Here is a 20,446-nt window from a genome sequence, read left to right as displayed (position 1 = left end):
AAATCGATTTAACCCAAAAGACGTAATAGGGAGTAATCGATGCTCAGGAGCCCAAATCTGCAACTCCCAGGTCCATATCTGCTTCCGTTCGGGAGATACGTGGTCCCAAAGGACCCGATAGAAATACGTGTTCTTTATAAGTGCACAACTTGGAAAACCCCCTCTTTTCATCCCACTCTCTTGTCCTCTCTGAAACACACATCGACATTAAAATTAGACGTGGTGTAGTGGCCACCCATATCTCTGTTATACACCAATTTCGTGTAATTATCTGACCGGGAAAGGCTTTTTGTCTATATGGTTTCTATTTTTGTTCATAAATCATAAATCAGTTTTTTTGCCCCCCCCCCATGCACGCCCCCACAAAACACCCAATTACAAAATAAACTTCAGATTCGTAATCAGCGTGTCGTGAACTAGCAGAAAAGATACACATTTATCGCCTTTGCGACAAAAGTTTTTTCACCTATAAAAACCGTAAGCAGTTTTTTCCAAAATTTATGCCAAAATTTGACCCATTTATTCATAAATGTTAAGATAAAACTCAAGATGACAAACAAAGGTTTGATTTGACTGCTTTGAAATCACGTATCACTGGCAAGATGCGTCGAGCGCCCCTTTATTTCGCTCAGTTTGCAACTTTTCAGAGGAACAATAGAAAACGGAAAAACTTTTAGGGACAACAAAAGATTTTAATCCTTTGTCCGTCGTAAAAGTTTTTCGGTCTTACTTTTTCAAGTTTGAGGTGCAAAAACTTGTTGTCGCAAAATCGATAAATGTGTATCTTTTCTGGTAGTTCTCGACACGCTGATTACGAATCTGAAGTTTATTTTGGAATTGGGTACCAAAAAGAAGTACTTTTTTAACTTTTCAGACAAAAAACCTATTTTTGGCGCAAATAAAAATTGCCAAAAATTGACCCAAAATCGATTTAACCCAAAAGACGTAATAGGGAGTAATCGATGCTCAGGAGCCCAAATCTGCAACTCCCAGGTCCATATCTGCTTCCGTTCGGGAGATACGTGGTCCCAAAGGACCCGATAGAAATACGTGTTCTTTATAAGTGCACAACTTGGAAAACCCCCTCTTTTCATCCCACTCTCTTGTCCTCTCTGAAACACACATCGACATTAAAATTAGACGTGGTGTAGTGGCCACCCATATCTCTGTTATACACCAATTTCGTGTAATTATCTGACCGGGAAAGGCTTTTTGTCTATATGGTTTCTATTTTTGTTCATAAATCATAAATCAGTTTTTTTGCCCCCCCCCATGCACGCCCCCACAAAACACCCAATTACAAAATAAACTTCAGATTCGTAATCAGCGTGTCGTGAACTAGCAGAAAAGATACACATTTATCGCCTTTGCGACAAAAGTTTTTTTCACCTATAAAAACCGTAAGCAGTTTTTTCCAAAATTTATGCCAAAATTTGACCCATTTATTCATAAATGTTAAGATAAAACTCAAGATGACAAACAAAGGTTTGATTTGACTGCTTTGAAATCACGTATCACTGGCAAGATGCGTCGAGCGCCCCTTTATTTCGCTCAGTTTGCAACTTTTCAGAGGAACAATAGAAAACGGAAAAACTTTTAGGGACAACAAAAGATTTTAATCCTTTGTTCGTCGTAAAAGTTTTTCGGTCTTACTTTTTCAAGTTTGAGGTGCAAAAACTTGTTGTCGCAAAATCGATAAATGTGTATCTTTTCTGGTAGTTCGCGACACGCTGATTACGAATCTGAAGTTTATTTTGGAATTGGGTACCAAAAAGAAGTACTTTTTTAACTTTTCAGACAAAAAACCTATTTTTGGCGCAAATAAAAATTGCCAAAAATTGACCCAAAATCGATTTAACCCAAAAGACGTAATAGGGAGTAATCGATGCTCAGGAGCCCAAATCTGCAACTCTCAGGTCCATATCTGCTTCCGTTCGGGAGATACGTGGTCCCAAAGGACCCGATAGAAATACGTGTTCTTTATAAGTGCACAACTTGGAAAACCCCCTCTTTTCAGCCCACTCTCTTGTCCTCTCTGAAACACACATTGACATTAAAATTAGACGTGGAGTAGTGGCCACCCATATCTTTGTTATACACCAATTTCGTGTAATTATCTGACCGGAAAGGCTTTTTGTCTATATGATTTCTATTTCTTTCTATTGTTCCTCTGAAGTTGCAAACTGAGCAAAAGTAGTGTCAAGAGAGGGCGTTCGACGTATTTTGATCTTTTGCCATTTCCGCCTTCCATTCTGAAGTTGAAATATTAGAAACGAGCATTATTTCTCAACAGTTACAGTGGCGCAGTTGGTAGTGCCTGTACCTGGAGAGCAAGACAATCTCAATGTCTAGGGTTCAAACCCCAGTTTGGGTTGTTTCCTTTTACTATTCTTCTACCTCTTTCCTTCCATTATGAATCTTAAATATTAGAAACGAGCATTATTTCTCAACAGTTACAGTGGCGCAGTTGGTAGTGCCTGTACCTGGAGAGCAAGACCAACTCCTTGTCTTGGGTTCGAACCCCAGTGAAGCCAGTTTTCCTTTTGCTATTCTTAAATCTCTTTCCTTCCATTATGAACCTTAAATATTAGAAACGAGCATTATTTCTCAACAGTTACAGTGGCGCAGTTGGTAGTGCCTGTACCTGGAGAGCAAGATTATCTCAATGTCTAGGGTTCAAACCCCAGTTTGGGTTGTTTTCCTTTTACTATTCTTATACCTCTTTCCTTCCATTATGAATCTTAAATATTAGAAACGAGCATTATTTCTCAACAGTTACAGTGGCGCAGTTGGTAGTGCCTGTACCTAGAGAGCAGGACAATCTCAATGTCTAGGGTTCAAACCCCAGTGAAGGCAGTTTTCCTTTTACTATTCTTATACCTCTTTCCTTCCATTATGAATCTTAAATATTAGAAACGAGCATTATTTCTCAACAGTTACAGTGGCGCAGTTGGTAGTGCCTGTACCTGGAGAGCAAGACCAACTCCTTGTCTTGGGTTCGAACCCCAGTGAAGCCAGTTTTCCTTTTGCTATTCTTAAATCTCTTTCCTTCCATTATGAACCTTAAATATTAGAAACGAGCATTATTTCTCAACAGTTACAGTGGCGCAGTTGGTAGTGCCTGTACCTGGAGAGCAAGACAATCTCAATGTCTAGGGTTCAAACCCCAGTTTGGGTTGTTTTCCTTTTACTATTCTTATACCTCTTTCCTTCCATTATGAATCTTAAATATTAGAAACGAGCATTATTTCTCAACAGTTACAGTGGCGCAGTTGGTAGTGCCTGTACCTAGAGAGCAGGACAATCTCAATGTCTAGGGTTCAAACCCCAGTGAAGGCAGTTTTCCTTTTACTATTCTTATACCTCTTTCCTTCCATTATGAATCTTAAATATTAGAAACGAGCATTATTTCTCAACAGTTACAGTGGCGCAGTTGGTAGTGCCTGTACCTGGAGAGCAAGACCAACTCCTTGTCTTGGGTTCGAACCCCAGTGAAGGCATGTTCAAGCTTCAAGTCCAGCCAGAGCCTTTTAATTTAATTTTCTTTGGAGGACGTGGAAGTATAAAGGTAAGAAACAAAGTTTTATGCCTTGGGAACCAAAATGGTGTAATTGGTTGTTCCATAGGTGATTAGACATTTCTGATCGGCTTGGTTCAAGTCCAGGGTGAGTTATCACTGCAAAAGGACTATCCAAAAGGCACCCTCCTCCCCCCCTGACAAGGTTCCCAAAGGGCAAGTGAGTTCGCCGGCACCCATCCCCCTGACAAGGTTCCTAAGTGACCAAGTTAGTTCGCCGGCACCCCTCCCCCCTGACAAGGTTCCCAAGCGGAAAAGGGAATTCACCGGCACCACTCCCCCCTGACTAGCTTCCCTAGGGGAGAAAATGTTTTATAAAAACACATAAGTCCAAAAAACTGGATCTTTAAATATTTGAAAAACAAGCCAAAGCTTTCTCCCACCTAATGGTCTAGTGGTGAAGAAAAAGTTTTGGCAGCAGAAGTTCCCTGGTTCAATCCCAACTACTGCCTTCTTTTCATCAAAATATATCCTACCTTGTTCAGCAGCTTGCAGAAAACTCATCAAACAAAATGTTTTAAATAATGTCAATACATGTTTCAAAAAAACATCCAATTTATTTATTTAGAACAAACAATTCCATAGCAGGTGAATTACGTACTTCTAGCTATTCCTTAGATGCAGATAGTTGTAAGAGAAGGATTACATTTGCTTCTAATATATTTAAGGTTACTAAAGGATATTTTGAACATGAACTTTTTCATGCAAAATCTGTTCAGTGACAGGACTTGTGCTGTAGTCACCACCCTTATCTTGTCCCGAAACAAAATTTTCAAATGAAACTAATCTCATAACAGACAACAGAATTTACCATAAACTTTTTTGAGCAAACTAACCCATAATAAACTCCAAGTCATTCCCCCCTACCACCTCCCAGCCCACCTCCTTCAACACCCCCACCCCCCCCCCCAGCACACACACATACGCATTACTCCATTATCTTAGCAAGAGTATAAATAGACATGCCTGTGCACTATTGAGCATTTTGGAACAAAAGATGTTCATAAGATGGGCTTCAGGATTTACTTCAATGCATGGATATTATTAATATAAAATTCAACAAATTTTGCAATTTCATCATGATGATTGACAATATTACATCAATGCAGACATTTGGACTTAAAATCCACTTCCATATATGATTCTGCATCACTTTGCTGATCCAAAACAAAAGCAAAGAATTAAATGATTGCAGAAAATTTATCAAAAGATTATAGTCAAAAATGGATGTATGTCCATAGTACAAATGACTGGAATTGTTTCTCCTTCTAGCAACTCCCTCCCTGGTAAGTATAAAGCAGTGAAAAACAGGAGGGTGGGGGGGGGGTGCAAAAATGCATTGTAGCTTTGATGATTGAAAATGTAAGAAATATAAGGTCACCTTCAAGCGGGTCAACAGATATGATAACATTGGTGACCTCAGATGACATGACCATTAAGTTTGAAAATGTTCCAGCACCCCATTCACAACTTGTCTCAAAATATCAACCGTGTCACACCTTGGCATTGGGATTTAATAGCATTAAATGTCTAAAAATTAACTTTGAAATTGTATACATAATTTCACACACAAAGGTCACCCGGTGGTCAACCAATTGACATTTTTGATCAATGAAACCTAAATAGAGCATCAAAACTGTAAAAAGTTCAAACATTTTTCATTGCCCAATATTTTCTCCGCCCAAAATACTATTTTTTTAACATTAATTGACCTTTGGTGACCTCGGATCACCTGACCGTATTGTTTGAAAATATTCCCCTATACCATTTGCAACTTGACCTAAAATATCAACCGTGTCACACCTTGGCACTGGGAGTTATTACACTAAATGTCTGAAAATTAACTTTGACCTAATATAACTTCAAACACAAAGGTCACCTGGGGTCAACCCATTGACATTTTTTATCGGTGAGACGTGAATATAGCATCTAAACTATAAAAATTCAAACATTTTTTCTTTGCCCATTTTCTCCCCCCCCCCAAGACACTAGTTTTTTTAAATTAAATGACCTTTGGTGACCTTGGATCACATGACCGTTAAGTTTGACAATATTCCCCTACTCGATTTGCAACTTGTCCAAAAATATCAACCATGTAACACCCTGGCACTGAGAGTTCTTGCATTATATGTCTGAAAATTAACTTTGACCTAATATAACTTCACATACAAAGTTCACCCGGGTGTCAAACCATTGACAAGTTTGATCGGAAGGTACCTTTGATATCCAAATCTAGCATCAAAACCAAACATTTTCTTTTTTGCATGTTTCCTCCAAAAATAAGCACATTTTTTTCTAATATAACCTATAACCGTTATGCTTGGAAACGATCCCTTACCCCATTCACAACTACTCCCAAAATATCAACCATGTCGGACCCTGTCAATGGGAGTTCTTGCTGTTTTTAATATATTGGTTTTTGGCATCTATTAACTGACCTTTGCGGGCACCAAAAACAATAGGCATCTTCCTCTCACTATGATCCACCCACCCACGAAGTATGGTAATGATCAGTCATTCCCTTGTTGAGTTATCGTGCATACAAGCTAAAGCGTCACACACACACACACAGTGACATGTCAACCTGAATACATAGGTTCCTTTGCTTTTAGCAAGGAACCAAAAACCAAAAGTCTATAAAGAACGAGTTATTAAAAACAAATGTGTGCGGTACATTCATGTGAAATCATGATTGACATTTTCAGAGAGGAGTATTAATAGAATTTTATGTATCTGAATAAGATATCTTATGGAAATATATAAAAAATTATTTCCTGGAAAGCAAATCTGAAATATAAAGGAAAAGCTATTCAGTGAATTCAGTTTGTATTCTTTTTATGCCTTTTTTTTTCAACTGTTAAGGTAAAGAGCTACTGAACCCATTCACACCCTTGCCCCCAACCCCCCCCCCCCCCTCCCTTAACCATTCCACATGAGATATTGCTTACAGAAGATTACTTTTGCTATGGGAAGTATTTTATTATTTGAACCCATTCCAATCCATTTCCCACACAACCCTAAATGCCATAAAATAAGAACATGAGCTTTCCATGGAAAATGGAAAAAAAAGCACAAGGAGCGGATAATAGTTTTCAATCTCGCCAAATAAACTAAAAAGTAAAACGCTAACTACATATTGCTTCAAGCTTTCTATTTCACAACTCATTCAACATGCATTATCTCGTATAATTGTTAAAGGAGACACAAACCCGAACATCATTTTTGATCTGTGCGAGAGAGATGAATATCTGAAAACGATTTTCACAAACGGCTAAGAAAAATCTGAATTCCAGTTGGGAGATATCGAACATTTCATGTTTCTTGACGTGAACAAAGTTTAAGACTAGATCATTTCTAAATATGACATCATCAAGCCCAAAGTGCTTCAGTGTTTTTTTTTAAATGATTTTTCTTTTGTTTGTTGCAATGTTTTTTCTTGTTGCAATAATGGATATGTGTTTTTTGTTGCAAATCCTGAAATCAACAAGAGCCCAAGGGCACTGTGGTTCCTTGCTTGGGGTATATGACAATACACATAATATTATCAAGCAAGATTGGGCTCAAATAGTCCAAGTAATTGTGGTCCTACATGTATGCATAAAGTAACCAACACTATAGCCAACACTTTTGTGATCACAAAATGTGATCGGATTTTGGATCAAAAGGCACTTTTGAGATCTAAATATGGTGTCGAAAATGTAAGAAATATAAGAGACCTACAAGCATGTCAACAGATATGATAACATTAATGACTTCAGATGACATGACCTTTAAGTTTCAAAATGTTCCACCACCCCATTCACAACTTGCCCCAAAATATCAACCATGTCACACCTTGGCATTGAGATTTAATTGCATTAAATTTCAAGAAATTAACTTTGAACTTGTATACATAATTTCACACACAAAGGTCACCCGGAGGTCAACCAATTGACATTTTTGATCGGTGAGACCTAAATAGAGCATGACTGTAAAAATTCAAACATTTTTTCTTTGCCCATTTTCTCCCCCCAAAATACTACTTTTTTAACATGAGCTGACCTTTGGTGACGTTGGACCACATGACCGTTAAGTTTGAAAATATTTCCCTATACCATTTGCAACTACTCGAAAAATATCAACCTTGTCACAACTTGGAACTGGGAGTTATTGCATTAAATGTCTGAAAATTAACTTTGACCTTGTATAACTTCGCACACGAAGGTCACATGGGGGTCAACCCATTGACATTTATGATCAGAAGGTACCTTTGACATCTGAAAATAGCATCGAAACTGTAAAAATCCACAAAACACGAAAAGGTCACCAGAGGTCAAAATGAGGTCAAGGGTCACCCAGATGCGGGTCGACAATTGGATTACATTGAAGCAACTCCCAACTCTAACGGACAATTTGTTCTCAAGTTATCGCAAAAATACTAGTTTTTTATCATTAATTGACCTTTGGTGACCTCGGATCACATGACCCTTAAGTTTGAAAATATTCCCCTACACCATTTGCTACTTGTCTCAAAATATCAACTGTGTAACACCTTGGCACTGGGAGTTATTATACTAAATGTCTGAAAATTAACTTTGACCTCATATAACTTAACACACAAAGGTCACCTTGGGTCACCTTATCGACATTTTTGATTGATGAGACCTAAATTAGAGCATCAAACTATACAAATTCAAACATTTTTTCTTTGCCCATTTTCTGCCCCCAAAATACTAGTTTATTATCATTAATTGACCTTTGGTGACCTCGGATCACATGACCGTTAAGTTTGAAAATATTTCCTTATACCATTTGCAACTTGTCCAAAAATATCAACCATGTCACACCTTGGCACTGGGAGTTGTTGCATTAAATGTCTGAAAATTAACTTTGACCTCGTATAACTTCGCACACGAAGGTCACACAGGTGTCAACCAATTGACATTTTTGATCGGAAGGTACCTTTGATATCCAAATCTAGCATCAAAACCAAACATTTCCTTTTTTGCTCGTTTCCTCCCAAAATAAGCACATTTTTTCTTATGTGACCTTTGACCTTTTGACCTTGGTTTCAAATGTAGTTTAATCTCCTGATTCCAAAAAACAAAACGAAAAGTCTGTACAACCATCCTAACTCCGACCGAAAAACTTTGACCCCATATAACTTCGCACACGAAGGTCACACGGGGTCAACCTATTGACATTTATGATCAGAAGGTACCTTTGACATCTGAAAATAGCATCAAAACTGTAAAAATCCCCAAAAACACGTAAAGGTCACCGGAGGTCAAATTGAGGTCAAGGGTCACCCAGATGCGGGTCGACAATTGGATAACATTGAAGCAACTCCCAACCCTAACGGACAATTTGTTCTCAAGTTATCGCAAAAATACTAGTTTTTTATCATTAATTGACCTTTGGTGACCTCGGATCACATGAGCGTTAAGTTTGAAAATGTTCCCCTAACCAGTTCACAACTTGTCCCAAAATATCAACCTTGTCGCACATTGGCACTGGGAGTTATTGCAGTTTTAATATTTTCGGTTTTTGTACCGTAACTGACCTTTGGTGACCTTTGTGAGCACCAAAAACAATATGGCACACCTTCTCCATATGGCGGATCTATGGTCCAAGTTTGGCCTCAATCCAACATTCCCTTATTGAGATAGAGCGTACCCAAGCAAGTGTCACAGACACACACACACACACACATGTTTGTATTACATTCAGACCGAGGACCCCATTGTATTTTCCATTGTTCAAATCCACGTACCCTAACCTTAACAATACCCCATACAATAGAATTCTTCCGAGGACGTGGTGATTCTTTAGAAATCACAACCGAGGACCTGAAATTCTTTTGTTCAAGTCCTCGGTCAGAATACAAAACAAACGCACACACACACACACATACACACACACACACACACACACACGCCAACCTGACTGCATAGGTTCCTTTTGCTAAAGCAAGGAACCAAAAATGGATATTGAAGCTAGGGTCATGACCTAATGATGGCTTTAAATTCAGAGTCAAGACTTAAAATTTTACCTGGACAGATATACGACAAGAAAAAACAAAGAAAGAAAGTAAAGGATTTCAGATCCAAGTGGCACTATGACATCACAGATTTACAAAATGGCAGCTCCCAGAACACAAGTTTAAAACTATGATATCTCCCAAAAGGAGCAAGATTTTTCTTAGCTGTTTGTGAGAGTTTGCTCTTCACAAAGATCTCTGTCATATAAAGCTATTAAAGATGATGGATGGGTTTGTCTCCCCCTTAAATGTCCTTTCTTTTAATTATACACTTTATCTGATTCTCACGCCACAGGTAGCGAATTGATTAAAATATTTCATCTTTTTAAGATAATAAACAGTAAAATGTTTTTCCTTTTCTTAAAAGTCATTTTGAAATAATTTACACAAATATCATTTGGAAAATAATATACACAAATATATACTGTACAAGATTACATTTTTTTTTAAATATAGATAATGTCATAAATTAAAGTCGTAATTAATCCTAGTTGCAAAGAATTACACTTTAATACACAAGCAGAGTCAGATTTGATCACTGTTTATTTTTAAATTTTTTCTTGCACAATGGAAACAAATTTGCTTCAAATATTTATTCCAATATGTGTAGCAAAACTCGCTATTGCACTATACCACATAGTCCAGTTGCTTTGTGGGTCATAAATGTGTATTCTGTCTGGGACTATGTATCTAATAGAAAACTGGACTCACAAATATTAACACCAGGAAAACAGCCACTGTAAACAATTCAAGTTGAATTACCAACTGAACAGGAAGATGACGTAAGCCAGCTTGACCTTTCATAATTTTTCATAATTATTTTAGACAAATTAAAGGGTTCAAAAGCTATTTAATTTCTTCCATTTAGATCAACTTCCTTTCAAAAGGTGGAAACCCTCTTTTTCAATTACCCTGATTAAAGTATTATTAATAAGTACATACTTTGAAGAAAAGATTCTTTGGCATTACTGTCACAATGCATTCATGAAAAATTACAGGGTTCAAAATATTTGTAATTTCTGCCAATTAGATCAACATCCTTTCAATAGGTGGAAACCCACTTTTTTTCGATTACCCTGCTTAAAGTATTATTAATAAGTACATACTTTGACCTTAAGATTCTTTGGAAGGAAATTTAATATATGATGAAGTATAAGACCTGGTGATATGGCCATTAAAAAGACCCAACACATTAAGCCTAAGCTGTAATGTTAAGTACGTCAAAAACTAAATTCACCACCATGGTAACAACGTAAACAAGAAACCAGTATCAGCACGAACTGACATAATGATGGACCAGTCATCCAAAAAGTATTTCTAAGTACAGAAGGCACCGTAAGTAGCGGCCTTGATTTTCACTTGATGAATTACAAATATGTTATGTCATTCAGCCTGATTGTGAGAGATTGTAATATGTCACACACCACAAGAGGTGAGTGCTCTACAGTAACACTGAAATAATCACAAAAGCTTACTAACATTACATCACACAAACTCTTATGATACCTTAAGTATGCACAAACCGGCAGAGAGCTACTTATATACAATGCTTTGGAAACTAGATTTTAATTTTATATGATACAAAATGACAAAAATATTAGCGGAGGTCTCTTTACCAATGTCCAACTGCTTGGATAGGCAAGATAAGGAGAGCCATAGGCATAGAATACCAATCCTGTAGGTGGGGGGGGGGGAGGGTTACAGGGATGAGGGACGGAGGGTGCAATGGAGTATAAAATAAATAAAGATAAACCTCACTGGATACGACCTTGTCAAACAATCTACCCTGTCTTACTAACAAATAACTGAATGAGAATATTGCTGGTGTATTTAATCAATGAACCACCATTGTGAAGAGTGACTTTATTGTAAGATTGAATTGAGAGTAATTTTACCGGTAAGTTTCCTGACCACAATCACCGTGAAATCTCTGTGAGGGCAAAATTTCTCAAAAACTATTTCACGCTTTTTCATTTTAGCAAATGGAAGACTCCAACCATGACCAACAATATAGCCCATAGCACTACATTGTACCAATCAACTGAAAATTATGAAATGGGCTACACCTCTGCCTCCCCCTCCCATTCACCCACCCCCTGTCCCCCCCACACACACACACACAAGCTGAAGCAGAAACTTCAGCTTGTACAAATTTTGCTTGTACAAATCCAGCTTGTACAAAAGTACAGATTTTGATACATTTGAAACTAATTGGTTGAAATGCACAACACCAATTTGGTGGGGATTTCATCATTAATAAATCACCTAAACTAACTGATTGTGACTGACCATGGGTTACAATTGACATTATTTCCCATATAGCTGGATTTCTCCGTATACCAAGGGACATAACGACCCCTAAGTCACCTGAAATAATGAATTATGACTAACCACTGGATACAATTTAACAAGCACACTACCGGTTACTTCCCCCCCCCCCCTAACATAATGATATGTGACTTACAATAACTGGGTGTAATTGATGTAAAGTGGAGCTACTTACTTTCACACTGACTTGCTATATCATGGGGAAAATAATCCATGAGTCACCTAAACTAATGCATCGTGACTGACAATTGATAAGCTAAATTGAAGTATACACATAGCTGGATACCTTATACCCCCCACCCCCCCACCCACCCAACCCATCATACCCATGGGACCAGAAAATGTCTGTCTTATAATTTACAAAACAGAATATATTGTAGCATTTGCATAAAGTAACTCATATTTGCCATTAAGTACACTTTATAATTGTCTTAGTAAGATTTTTCAGCCTACTTTGCATATAAGAATTGGGGAGGGGTATAAGTGTCATTAACTGCTGATGCTAATTACAATGTTTTAAAGCAAAAAAAGCAAAACTAGAGGACATTTTTATAGCAGCTAGAGAAAATCTACCGAGGTGGGATATAGTTTACGAAAGGCTAACAGGTTCACAGTATAGTTGATTAAGTAGTGTTGGCATGTAAGTAATGATAATGCTCTAGAATTATATCGTATGACCAGCCTTATTTGATAAACAAGAAAATATATATATAATTTTAATATGCACCAGAAATAATTCTAAATTCTATAAAAAAAAATCCTCAGAGTTTTTTTTTGAGCTTAGAAAAAAAATGCATAGACACCTAGATGAGAAATTTTCATGGATTGTAAATGGTAATACCCTTGAGCCACAAGCTATAAATAATATTTCTTCAAACGGTACAAAAACTAACAAGAAGCGTGACAGCAGTGTCTGGAATGGTAATGGAGTGACTTGCCTTAAGGTAAACTACAGCAGATGTAATAAAAACAGTACAAAACATAACATAAAAAAACATAACATTATAATAAAAACATAACAAAAACAGCATAAGCATTTGGCAAGATGTGAAAAGTGGGAGGAATCAGCTGAAACATTGCAGATATTTGATTATGTACAAGGCCAACCTCTGGAAGAGAGATGGAACTTGATGGGGCTCAAGGGTTTCCGCGTTGCTTAATAAATTTCCTGGAGCACTAGACAAAACCTTGATTTGACACATGCATAGTTACTCATATACTCATATAACACACTTTTAAGTAACAAATGTCTTATCCTTAATATTAAACAGGTACCATGGGGTACAGTAAACTGATAAAAAACACACTAAAGGGATTCAGCCTTGAACATAGCCATCTCAGCGAGAGATCCAGCAAATTAAACAGGAAGGGTGGGGGGGGGGGTTGTCCTATAAGCATCCTCCCCACTCCCAGGTGCATTCTCAGGCAAATTTATACCACAATGAAGTGTTGCAGAATACAGGACTAGAACCAATTCATTTTTTTCTCCATGAGGTTCCTTGCCTACATTTCATAGGTGTATCGGGTACTGTCACAAACACAGACCGTATCGATTTGTAGAAAACTTGCCAAATATTATAGATGTAAAAGAACGAAAAAGGGTCTGCTATGACAATCTCAGTTGCTTGACTTAACCAGCTGTGACCAATCATCATCAAGGATATAGAGCGACTTTCAGGTTTTTTAAACCGAAATTTACAAGAATCAGAAGGAATACTGTCAACCTTGTAACAGTGGCGAAAGTGGACAGGTTTAATCAGTCTAATAGTTCAAACTTGCATTTGGAGTGGACAAAACTGCAAAAGCATTCACTTTTGTGGTACAAATGCTTCTAAGAAAGAGGAGAAGTAGGAACAATACACTGTGTCATTTCTGTCACATGTGACTAGATTGTGCTATTGTGTCTGACATTAACAGACAGACAGAGTATGTCTTGACATACAGACATTTATAATTACAATCACAGAAGACCCTGGTCACTGTTAGATATCTCCATGAAACTCACATCACATGGATCACACTTCCTCTTCATCTACTCAAAGAGTGAAAATTCCTACTTTATGAGCGGACCAACTTGAAGCCATGTCCGGTATCTAATATCGCTGGAGGAAGCCATTTCATCTTCCACCTCCTGAAGCAGCTGAGACAGCCCGAGAGGACGGAGCAGAGGTCCATGGAGGTAGGTATCTGGAGGAGTTTGATGATGGGATGGGTACAAGCAGGGAAATTGTGTTGCCAGTGTTGCTCGATGTCGTCGTCTGTCGGCATCTGAAACTGGAAGTCAGCCCAAGCCTTGGACACCGAGTATATCGCTTTGATTTTCCGACCCTGTTCTTTCCACGAGGCGTTGTTATCCTTGGAGCAGTTGAACCCGACCCACTCCATGGTGAAATCCCCGACCCCGCTTTTCACCCCCGTCTCTGGGTCGGTCGATTTGCTGACACTAGCCGATTGTAGAGCTACAAAGTGGTCACTGATCTGTCTGACCTGTTTCATCCAGGATCCTTTGCTATTGATGTCTTGTATGATGATAAACCTGGAGCCGGAATCATGGTTTGCCTTGGACCACCACTGCATTATAGTCTCCAGGGTGAGAGAGACTTCCCCTGAAGAGAACGGGACAGAAAAACCCAATAAATCATCAATATATGGTACAACGATAAAAAAAAATAAGACAGGGTGAAAAATTTTGGGCAATTAAAAAAACATGGAAGATTAAATGATACTTATAATGTGTTAAAAGTAGGAGAAAGAAACCACGTTGCTGATGTTGATATATCCAAGGAAACCTTCGGCTAGATGTTTACAGCGCAAAGAAAAGGGTCTGATGAGAATTCTGCGAAAATCACTTAGTTTGACTGAGGCGTTGTAAAGTACTGCATGTGAGCAACGAGAATATTTGTCCTTTATTTGCCAAACGATCTCAAATATCGTTCTCAATTTTATAAATTATCTTCAACTTTGTGAGCATTCTTTGTTCCTTACTTCAGAATTCTAGCGATACTGGAAAATCAATGACATTCTCAAACAAATTTAATGCCTAAAGATACTCATGTTGTTCTTACCTGTGAGGGCCCAATTTCCATTTGGGTAAACATGTCCACTGTAGTAGAGCACGTACGTATCAAAGCGAGGCCCGTCCTCTGTCTTCTTGGAAAAGAAGCTTTTCAGCTTGGACTCCACAAAGGCTTGCTCCAGTCCACTCGACGAGAAATCGCAACTGAAGACGTCGATCATGTGATGCGTGAAGAAATGCTGGACGATATGCAAGAGCCGAAGGGAGCGATTACTGGCCTCTTCTACTGAAGCAGCCGAGACTGGTACGGCTGAACCATCAGACCTGGGAATTAGAAGAGTCTGATAGGTTTGACTGCTGTGGTTATAAAGCCACCATTCAAACAGTGATGTACAGTATGCGATCAGTATTGCTCTGTTGCTCATAGTTTGATCTTCTTTTAAAACAGCAAAGGACATGATCCCCTGTCAAAAGATCCATTTTGGGATAATCTTACAAATGGGGGTATTGTTCTACCTTTTACAAACAACTTACCATGTTTACGAACATTATGAAGCCTCCAGAAAGCAATGTTAAGTATTTCCATACATTCTTAAGAAACTGAGTGGGGGGTGTGTGTTCAATCACAGAAAACAACCTACATAACAGCACATGCATTGCAATGGTTGTGGGACAGATTGCAGTTACATATTACGATACTGCCCGGCAATGTCTACCAAACACAGCATTTGACATTTAGCTTTAAACCAGGGTTGTCCAACCTTTTGCAGAGGAGGGCCACATGGAATGATTATGATGCAGGAGGGTGCCGCATGAACCCTACTTTCGATTTTTTGCCCGAAGCCCAAGGCAACAAAATGTGAGCACTGCGCGCAGAGCGCACTGATTTATTTTCCTTCCTGATAAAACAGACGAATAAAGTTCAGCCGCCCCCCCCCCCCCGCTGAGAGAGTGTCACACAAACTGACCTGTATGCAGTTTTTTGGACCCAGAAGGTTCGAATGATTGATTATATAGCTTCAAATTTTTATCAATAAATCTGCTCACTAAATTTTGCACCGTAGAGCATCTCTGGCGGGCCGGACTCAACCCTGCCATACTCACATTTTTAACATAGTGGATTCAATATCAAATCCGTACACCGCTTCAATTGAATAGTCCATATTTGTTACTGGTCTCTCCTTTTTTTCTGATGTTATATTTAAAGATTTTAAACCATATCTGACTGGCAGGGATTAAGACAAAATTTATTGCTTTTCACCTTAACCTTACAAAAGTTAATTAAGTTCAATGAATTTCATGTGTACAGCACCTTCAGAAGCAAGGGTGCATTAATAAAACATTCCGTAACATTTGAAGATTTACAAAAGAAAAGTTTACGGTGTACTGTACAGAAATGTATTTTGCAGTGCTCTTTTTCTACTATTTGCTGGCAAAGTACTATTTTTTATCATGCATTAAGAGCATTAAGCTCTATGAATATATACATCAACTCACCTACAGAATGAAGAAGGACCCACCAGAGCCAGCCCTGTGCACGTTCCACCCAAAGTATTCCCAAGTTCACACAGCAGGCCATGGACCATCACCTCCAGGGGTATGACTGCTAGCCATGCACCGAGAAATTCTGCATTGTGATCTTGCCAGGTGACCGCACCAAGGAACAGGCTACTGAAGAGGGTTGAGAGGACCAGACGCCTCGCAACCAGGGTAAAGAACCTCATACCTCTGGAGGCCATGATGACTCCTAAAGTCTCGTGGGTGTCTTGATTAGACTGGCGATACAATTCGTTGCATTTGTCAAACTTATTGATAAACTTCCAACAAGTTACAAAAAACACTATGTGCAGACTTATCCACAGGAAGCCAAAGAGGCCGTAGGCCGGAATAGCAAAATACCATTCATCGTGATTAAATGCTGCGTAACCCGAGAGGATGAAGAAAGCGACCTCCAGACCCATTACGGCTAACAGCACCAACTTGAGAGTTCCATGCCTGACCATGGTAAGCACTTGCCATCGTTCAAATACTGTAAATCCGCTGAACCAAACACAATCACATAAAGGTTTCAGAATGAGCCTTCCTGCATAGCACCCCACAGCATAATAGTTGAATGACACATCCACTTCTTTGAAGAAGAACCCCACAGACAGGCTGATGAAAAATGCAGCACATGGAAAGGCAAGAATAGCTTTCAGTCTCAGGGACATAAGTACAAATACAAAGCTAGCGACTAGCAGCCATAGACTCACAATTTCAGACGAGCAAATGAGACAGGCCACTGCGAAACCGATAGACGAGAACAGTTCTTCGGTCGACAGCAGCTCGTAACTGGCAAGACCGAGCAGTCTCTCACAGACCACCCAGAGAATCTTCACGGACAGACTCGAGGCAAGGAAAACATCGGCGATCATGCTAAGGTGACTGAGTTCGCTGCCTTTGAGGTCCGTGAAGGTGATTATTCCGAGCAGACAACCGATCCACAGATGCATTAGACTTGACGATTGACTCTCGAGGTTGAAGTAATAGTAGAGCATTCCGCAAAATCCCAAGATCAAAAGCCCAAACACTGCCACCGCCACGATTGCAACATCTCTAGTGTGGTCCCAGCAGGTGTAGAGACCTAAACACACAGCTATCAGCAAAATAGCTTTATCTGCCACGTTCAGCAGCTGTATGTTGCAATTCTGGCGGATTCTGTCGATGGCTCTGAGAGGCACGGCCAACGCATGACTAATCAGGTAACGAAGGGAAGCCATGAATGGGCCCTTCGGTTGTTGCTCTGATGGTCAGAATCCAATGTGAGTTTAGCTGTCCATCTAAAACAGAGGGAAGGGAAAGAAAGAAATCACTAAACTAACATGGGCATCAAACCTCAATAGATATTATTATATAAAGTTCTCATATTTAAGAGAACTCACCTAATGGTGATTACCTGTTGACATTAGTGTGAGATGTATTTTGGTGTATATATACGAAGTCATGTTAAGTTCAATGTTATTTTTAGTTACTTTATTTCTAGCATTGCTTGGTAGCTCGCCAGAATTTGTAGTTCTTGTTGTTAGAATCTATGCGTTGTTGTGCGTCTTTCTTCGTACGTTATGTGCGTGACATCATATTATATTTGCATACATTTTGTTTTCAGCTGTGCACGATCGATTGGCTTGTCAACTCAAGAGCTATTATTATTGGTTGCTATTGGTACTTCAGCCAATCAGCTGTGCATAATGCTGGTTTATTCCAGCTTGCATGACTTCAAAGAAGCATATTTTCATATTCGAGAGTTCTCAGTTAGCCTTCGTCCCATAAGGACGTATTGTTAGAGTTCTCACTTCTTTAGGCCTTTTATTGTTAAACCGTTTCGTATCTGTACTTCAGACTTTTTCCCTCAGACTTAAGAATCTTGTGAAAGGCGCCCACGCTTACCCAATATGTACAGGTATAAACTAAAACCCCACCTTACATTAGTCCTTTACGGAGAAAACCAGATCTTATTTACTTTCAAAATTAAATAACAAAATTAAATAACATGACACAAATTACTGTACACCATTGAAGCTCAGAAGCACTAGCAACAACTAACATTAGACATAAGCTGTACAGTTAATATGTTGCACAAACTTAAGTGTCTGAGTATCCTGGGTAGAAGATCTCATCTAATCACCCTGCCTCTCCTTCCTACATATAAGAATTCTTACCTGGTCATATCATTTTAAAGGTCATTGCCAGTAAATATCTTGACTTGAATTGAAATCATTGACTTGAGTAACTAAAGTTTCTCATCATAGGGAAAACTTCACAAACTTGTTAAGGTGACTTCACTTCAATACTGGAGTTAATTCATTCCTGTCCCAAATATTCTAAGTGTCATATTACTTACACTCAGGCATACCATGGTCTTGGTATTACATGAAAACTGTGGGTATGATATGGCCAGGTGTCACTTAGCACATGTATAGGGTTTACACATATTTAGCTAGCCTACATGAAGTGATAAGACCATAAGGTCGAACTGTAATCCTAGGCTTGTTATACTAGCAGTGGCGGCGCCAGGAATTTTTAGTTGGGGAGGCTAAGGGGGGGCTGAGCCAATTTTTTGGGTGGCTTACAAGATTGAGTGATCGCCGTCCTGGGGGAGGGGTATAAGGGGAGGGGGTGCCCCCCTCCCCTTTTGAAATTTTTCCCAATCCTGGAAAGGCCTACATGCAAAATGGTGGCATTTAGCGAGGCTTTTGTCACCTGAAAATTTCTCCAAAAATATGCATTTTTTTGTGAGTAACTTTAGTCAAATTAGAATGGAAGATACCAATTCACAGTTTTCGAATCACTAAAATAATTGAGAAACAACTCATCAACACCTGGCGGATAAAGCTGGATTCTGAATTGTTTTTATCAGTCACCAAAACAAGGCTTCCTGCACCACAACTGAGTCACTGACTATAATCATGTGAAAAATTCATCAAAATTTCCATTGACCATTGTAGCACTGCATTATGGCTGACAAAATTTGGGTAGGCTATATTGTTTCAATGAGTTTTTTGTTGTTGCCTATTTCAGTTGGGGGGCTAATGGGGGGCTGACTACTTCAGTGGGGGGGCTAAAGCCCCCCAAGCCCCCCCTTGGCGCTGCCACTGTATACTAGTGATGCAACTAGTTTTGTGTTTCTGTATCACTTTAATGATCTAGGCCTAAGACTGAAATACAACACACATCATGTAAAGTTTACCTGATGAAAAGTCATGTAGACTAGGCTAACCTTCCAAAATTAGGTCTAACAGTAACAAGTAACATAGTCTAGGCCTAGACCCTGTTGAGTGTTGGGATTTCTGTCTTTGCCCTAGGCTTATCACTTTTACTTTCATTCTGTTAAGTGTTAGGCTAGGCCTATGTTAAGTTACATGTATAGTTAGTAGTTAATAGGTATTTGCTGTTAAATATCTCTCTGTGAAACAGGCCATGGTTAGGCCATTAGGACAGTACTAACTTCGTAAGTACTAGTAGTAGTAGTACCAAACCACTATGGTATTCTTGTAATACATTATTTAATACACAAGACGCTAATACAAGTTATTAGAGTCATTAATTTATAACAGGAAACATTCCGACCTTCACGAAGACAATCTTGACCCTCGTTGTCGTTACATGTCTTTTCTTCTATTTGCGGTCGACATTTGTATGTGCTATTCATGCTTGGTAACCGATACACCTTATAGTGTCAAACTAACGGTAGAAGAACGTCTGCGCTGCAGATCGGATATATGAGGCGCCGATTGTACAAAATAAAAATATTTAGTTGTAATGAAGTGGTTTGGAATAGTAACAAGTAGTGTCTTGTGTCCATGTTGGTAATTGATCGTTACTAATCGATACTAGAATCCCTTTTGGTTCTTATTTAGAAGCGTTTGCTAATATCTTATCAATATAGCTGTTGCAATAGTTAAGCCTCGAGGTGACTAATGTGCAGTGTAGTAACCAGACTTATTCATCTGGGAGGGGGAGAGTTCGG

The 20,446-nt window shown here is 38.8% G+C and overlaps 1 protein-coding gene across 2 annotated transcripts; it reads right to left on the bottom strand.

Moving 5' to 3' along the window:
* Window positions 1-4,099: 4,099 nt before the first annotated feature.
* Window positions 4,100-20,202, bottom strand: LOC139961591 (transmembrane protein 168-like). Of its 2 annotated transcripts, none has more exons than XM_071960901.1 (4): window positions 20,047-20,202; window positions 16,438-17,759; window positions 14,990-15,264; window positions 4,100-14,530 (listed from the first exon to the last, which is right to left on the bottom strand). In XM_071960901.1, exons 2-4 carry the CDS (start codon window positions 17,697-17,699, stop codon window positions 13,983-13,985), a joined length of 2,085 nt encoding a protein of 694 aa, XP_071817002.1. In that variant the 5' UTR covers window positions 17,700-17,759; window positions 20,047-20,202; the 3' UTR covers window positions 4,100-13,982. The 2 variants fall into 2 exon arrangements, with proteins under 2 accessions (XP_071817002.1, XP_071817003.1); XM_071960902.1 differs by having other exon boundaries at window positions 19,925-20,065.
* Between the last annotated feature and the right edge of the window lie 244 nt (window positions 20,203-20,446).

Source organism: Apostichopus japonicus, chromosome 20 (genome assembly GCF_037975245.1).
Source record: "Apostichopus japonicus isolate 1M-3 chromosome 20, ASM3797524v1, whole genome shotgun sequence".
NCBI lineage: Eukaryota > Metazoa > Echinodermata > Holothuroidea > Aspidochirotida > Stichopodidae > Apostichopus > Apostichopus japonicus.
The sequence above is the reverse complement of the archived record's forward strand: the minus strand, read 5'-3'. Positions and strand labels throughout refer to the sequence as shown.

Bases quoted from the DNA above. Each gene is read 5' to 3' on its own strand.
- LOC139961591 (XM_071960901.1), bottom strand. From the start codon at position 17,699: ATGGCTTCCCTTCGTTACCTGATTAGTCATGCGTTGGCCGTGCCTCTC. The intron at 15,265-16,437 runs GTGAGTTGATGT...TCTAATTCCCAG, and splicing joins GGTCCTTCTTCATTCTGTAG to GTCTGATGGTTCAGCCGTAC. The intron at 14,531-14,989 runs GTAAGAACAACA...CGTTCTCTTCAG, and splicing joins TGGAAATTGGGCCCTCACAG to GGGAAGTCTCTCTCACCCTG.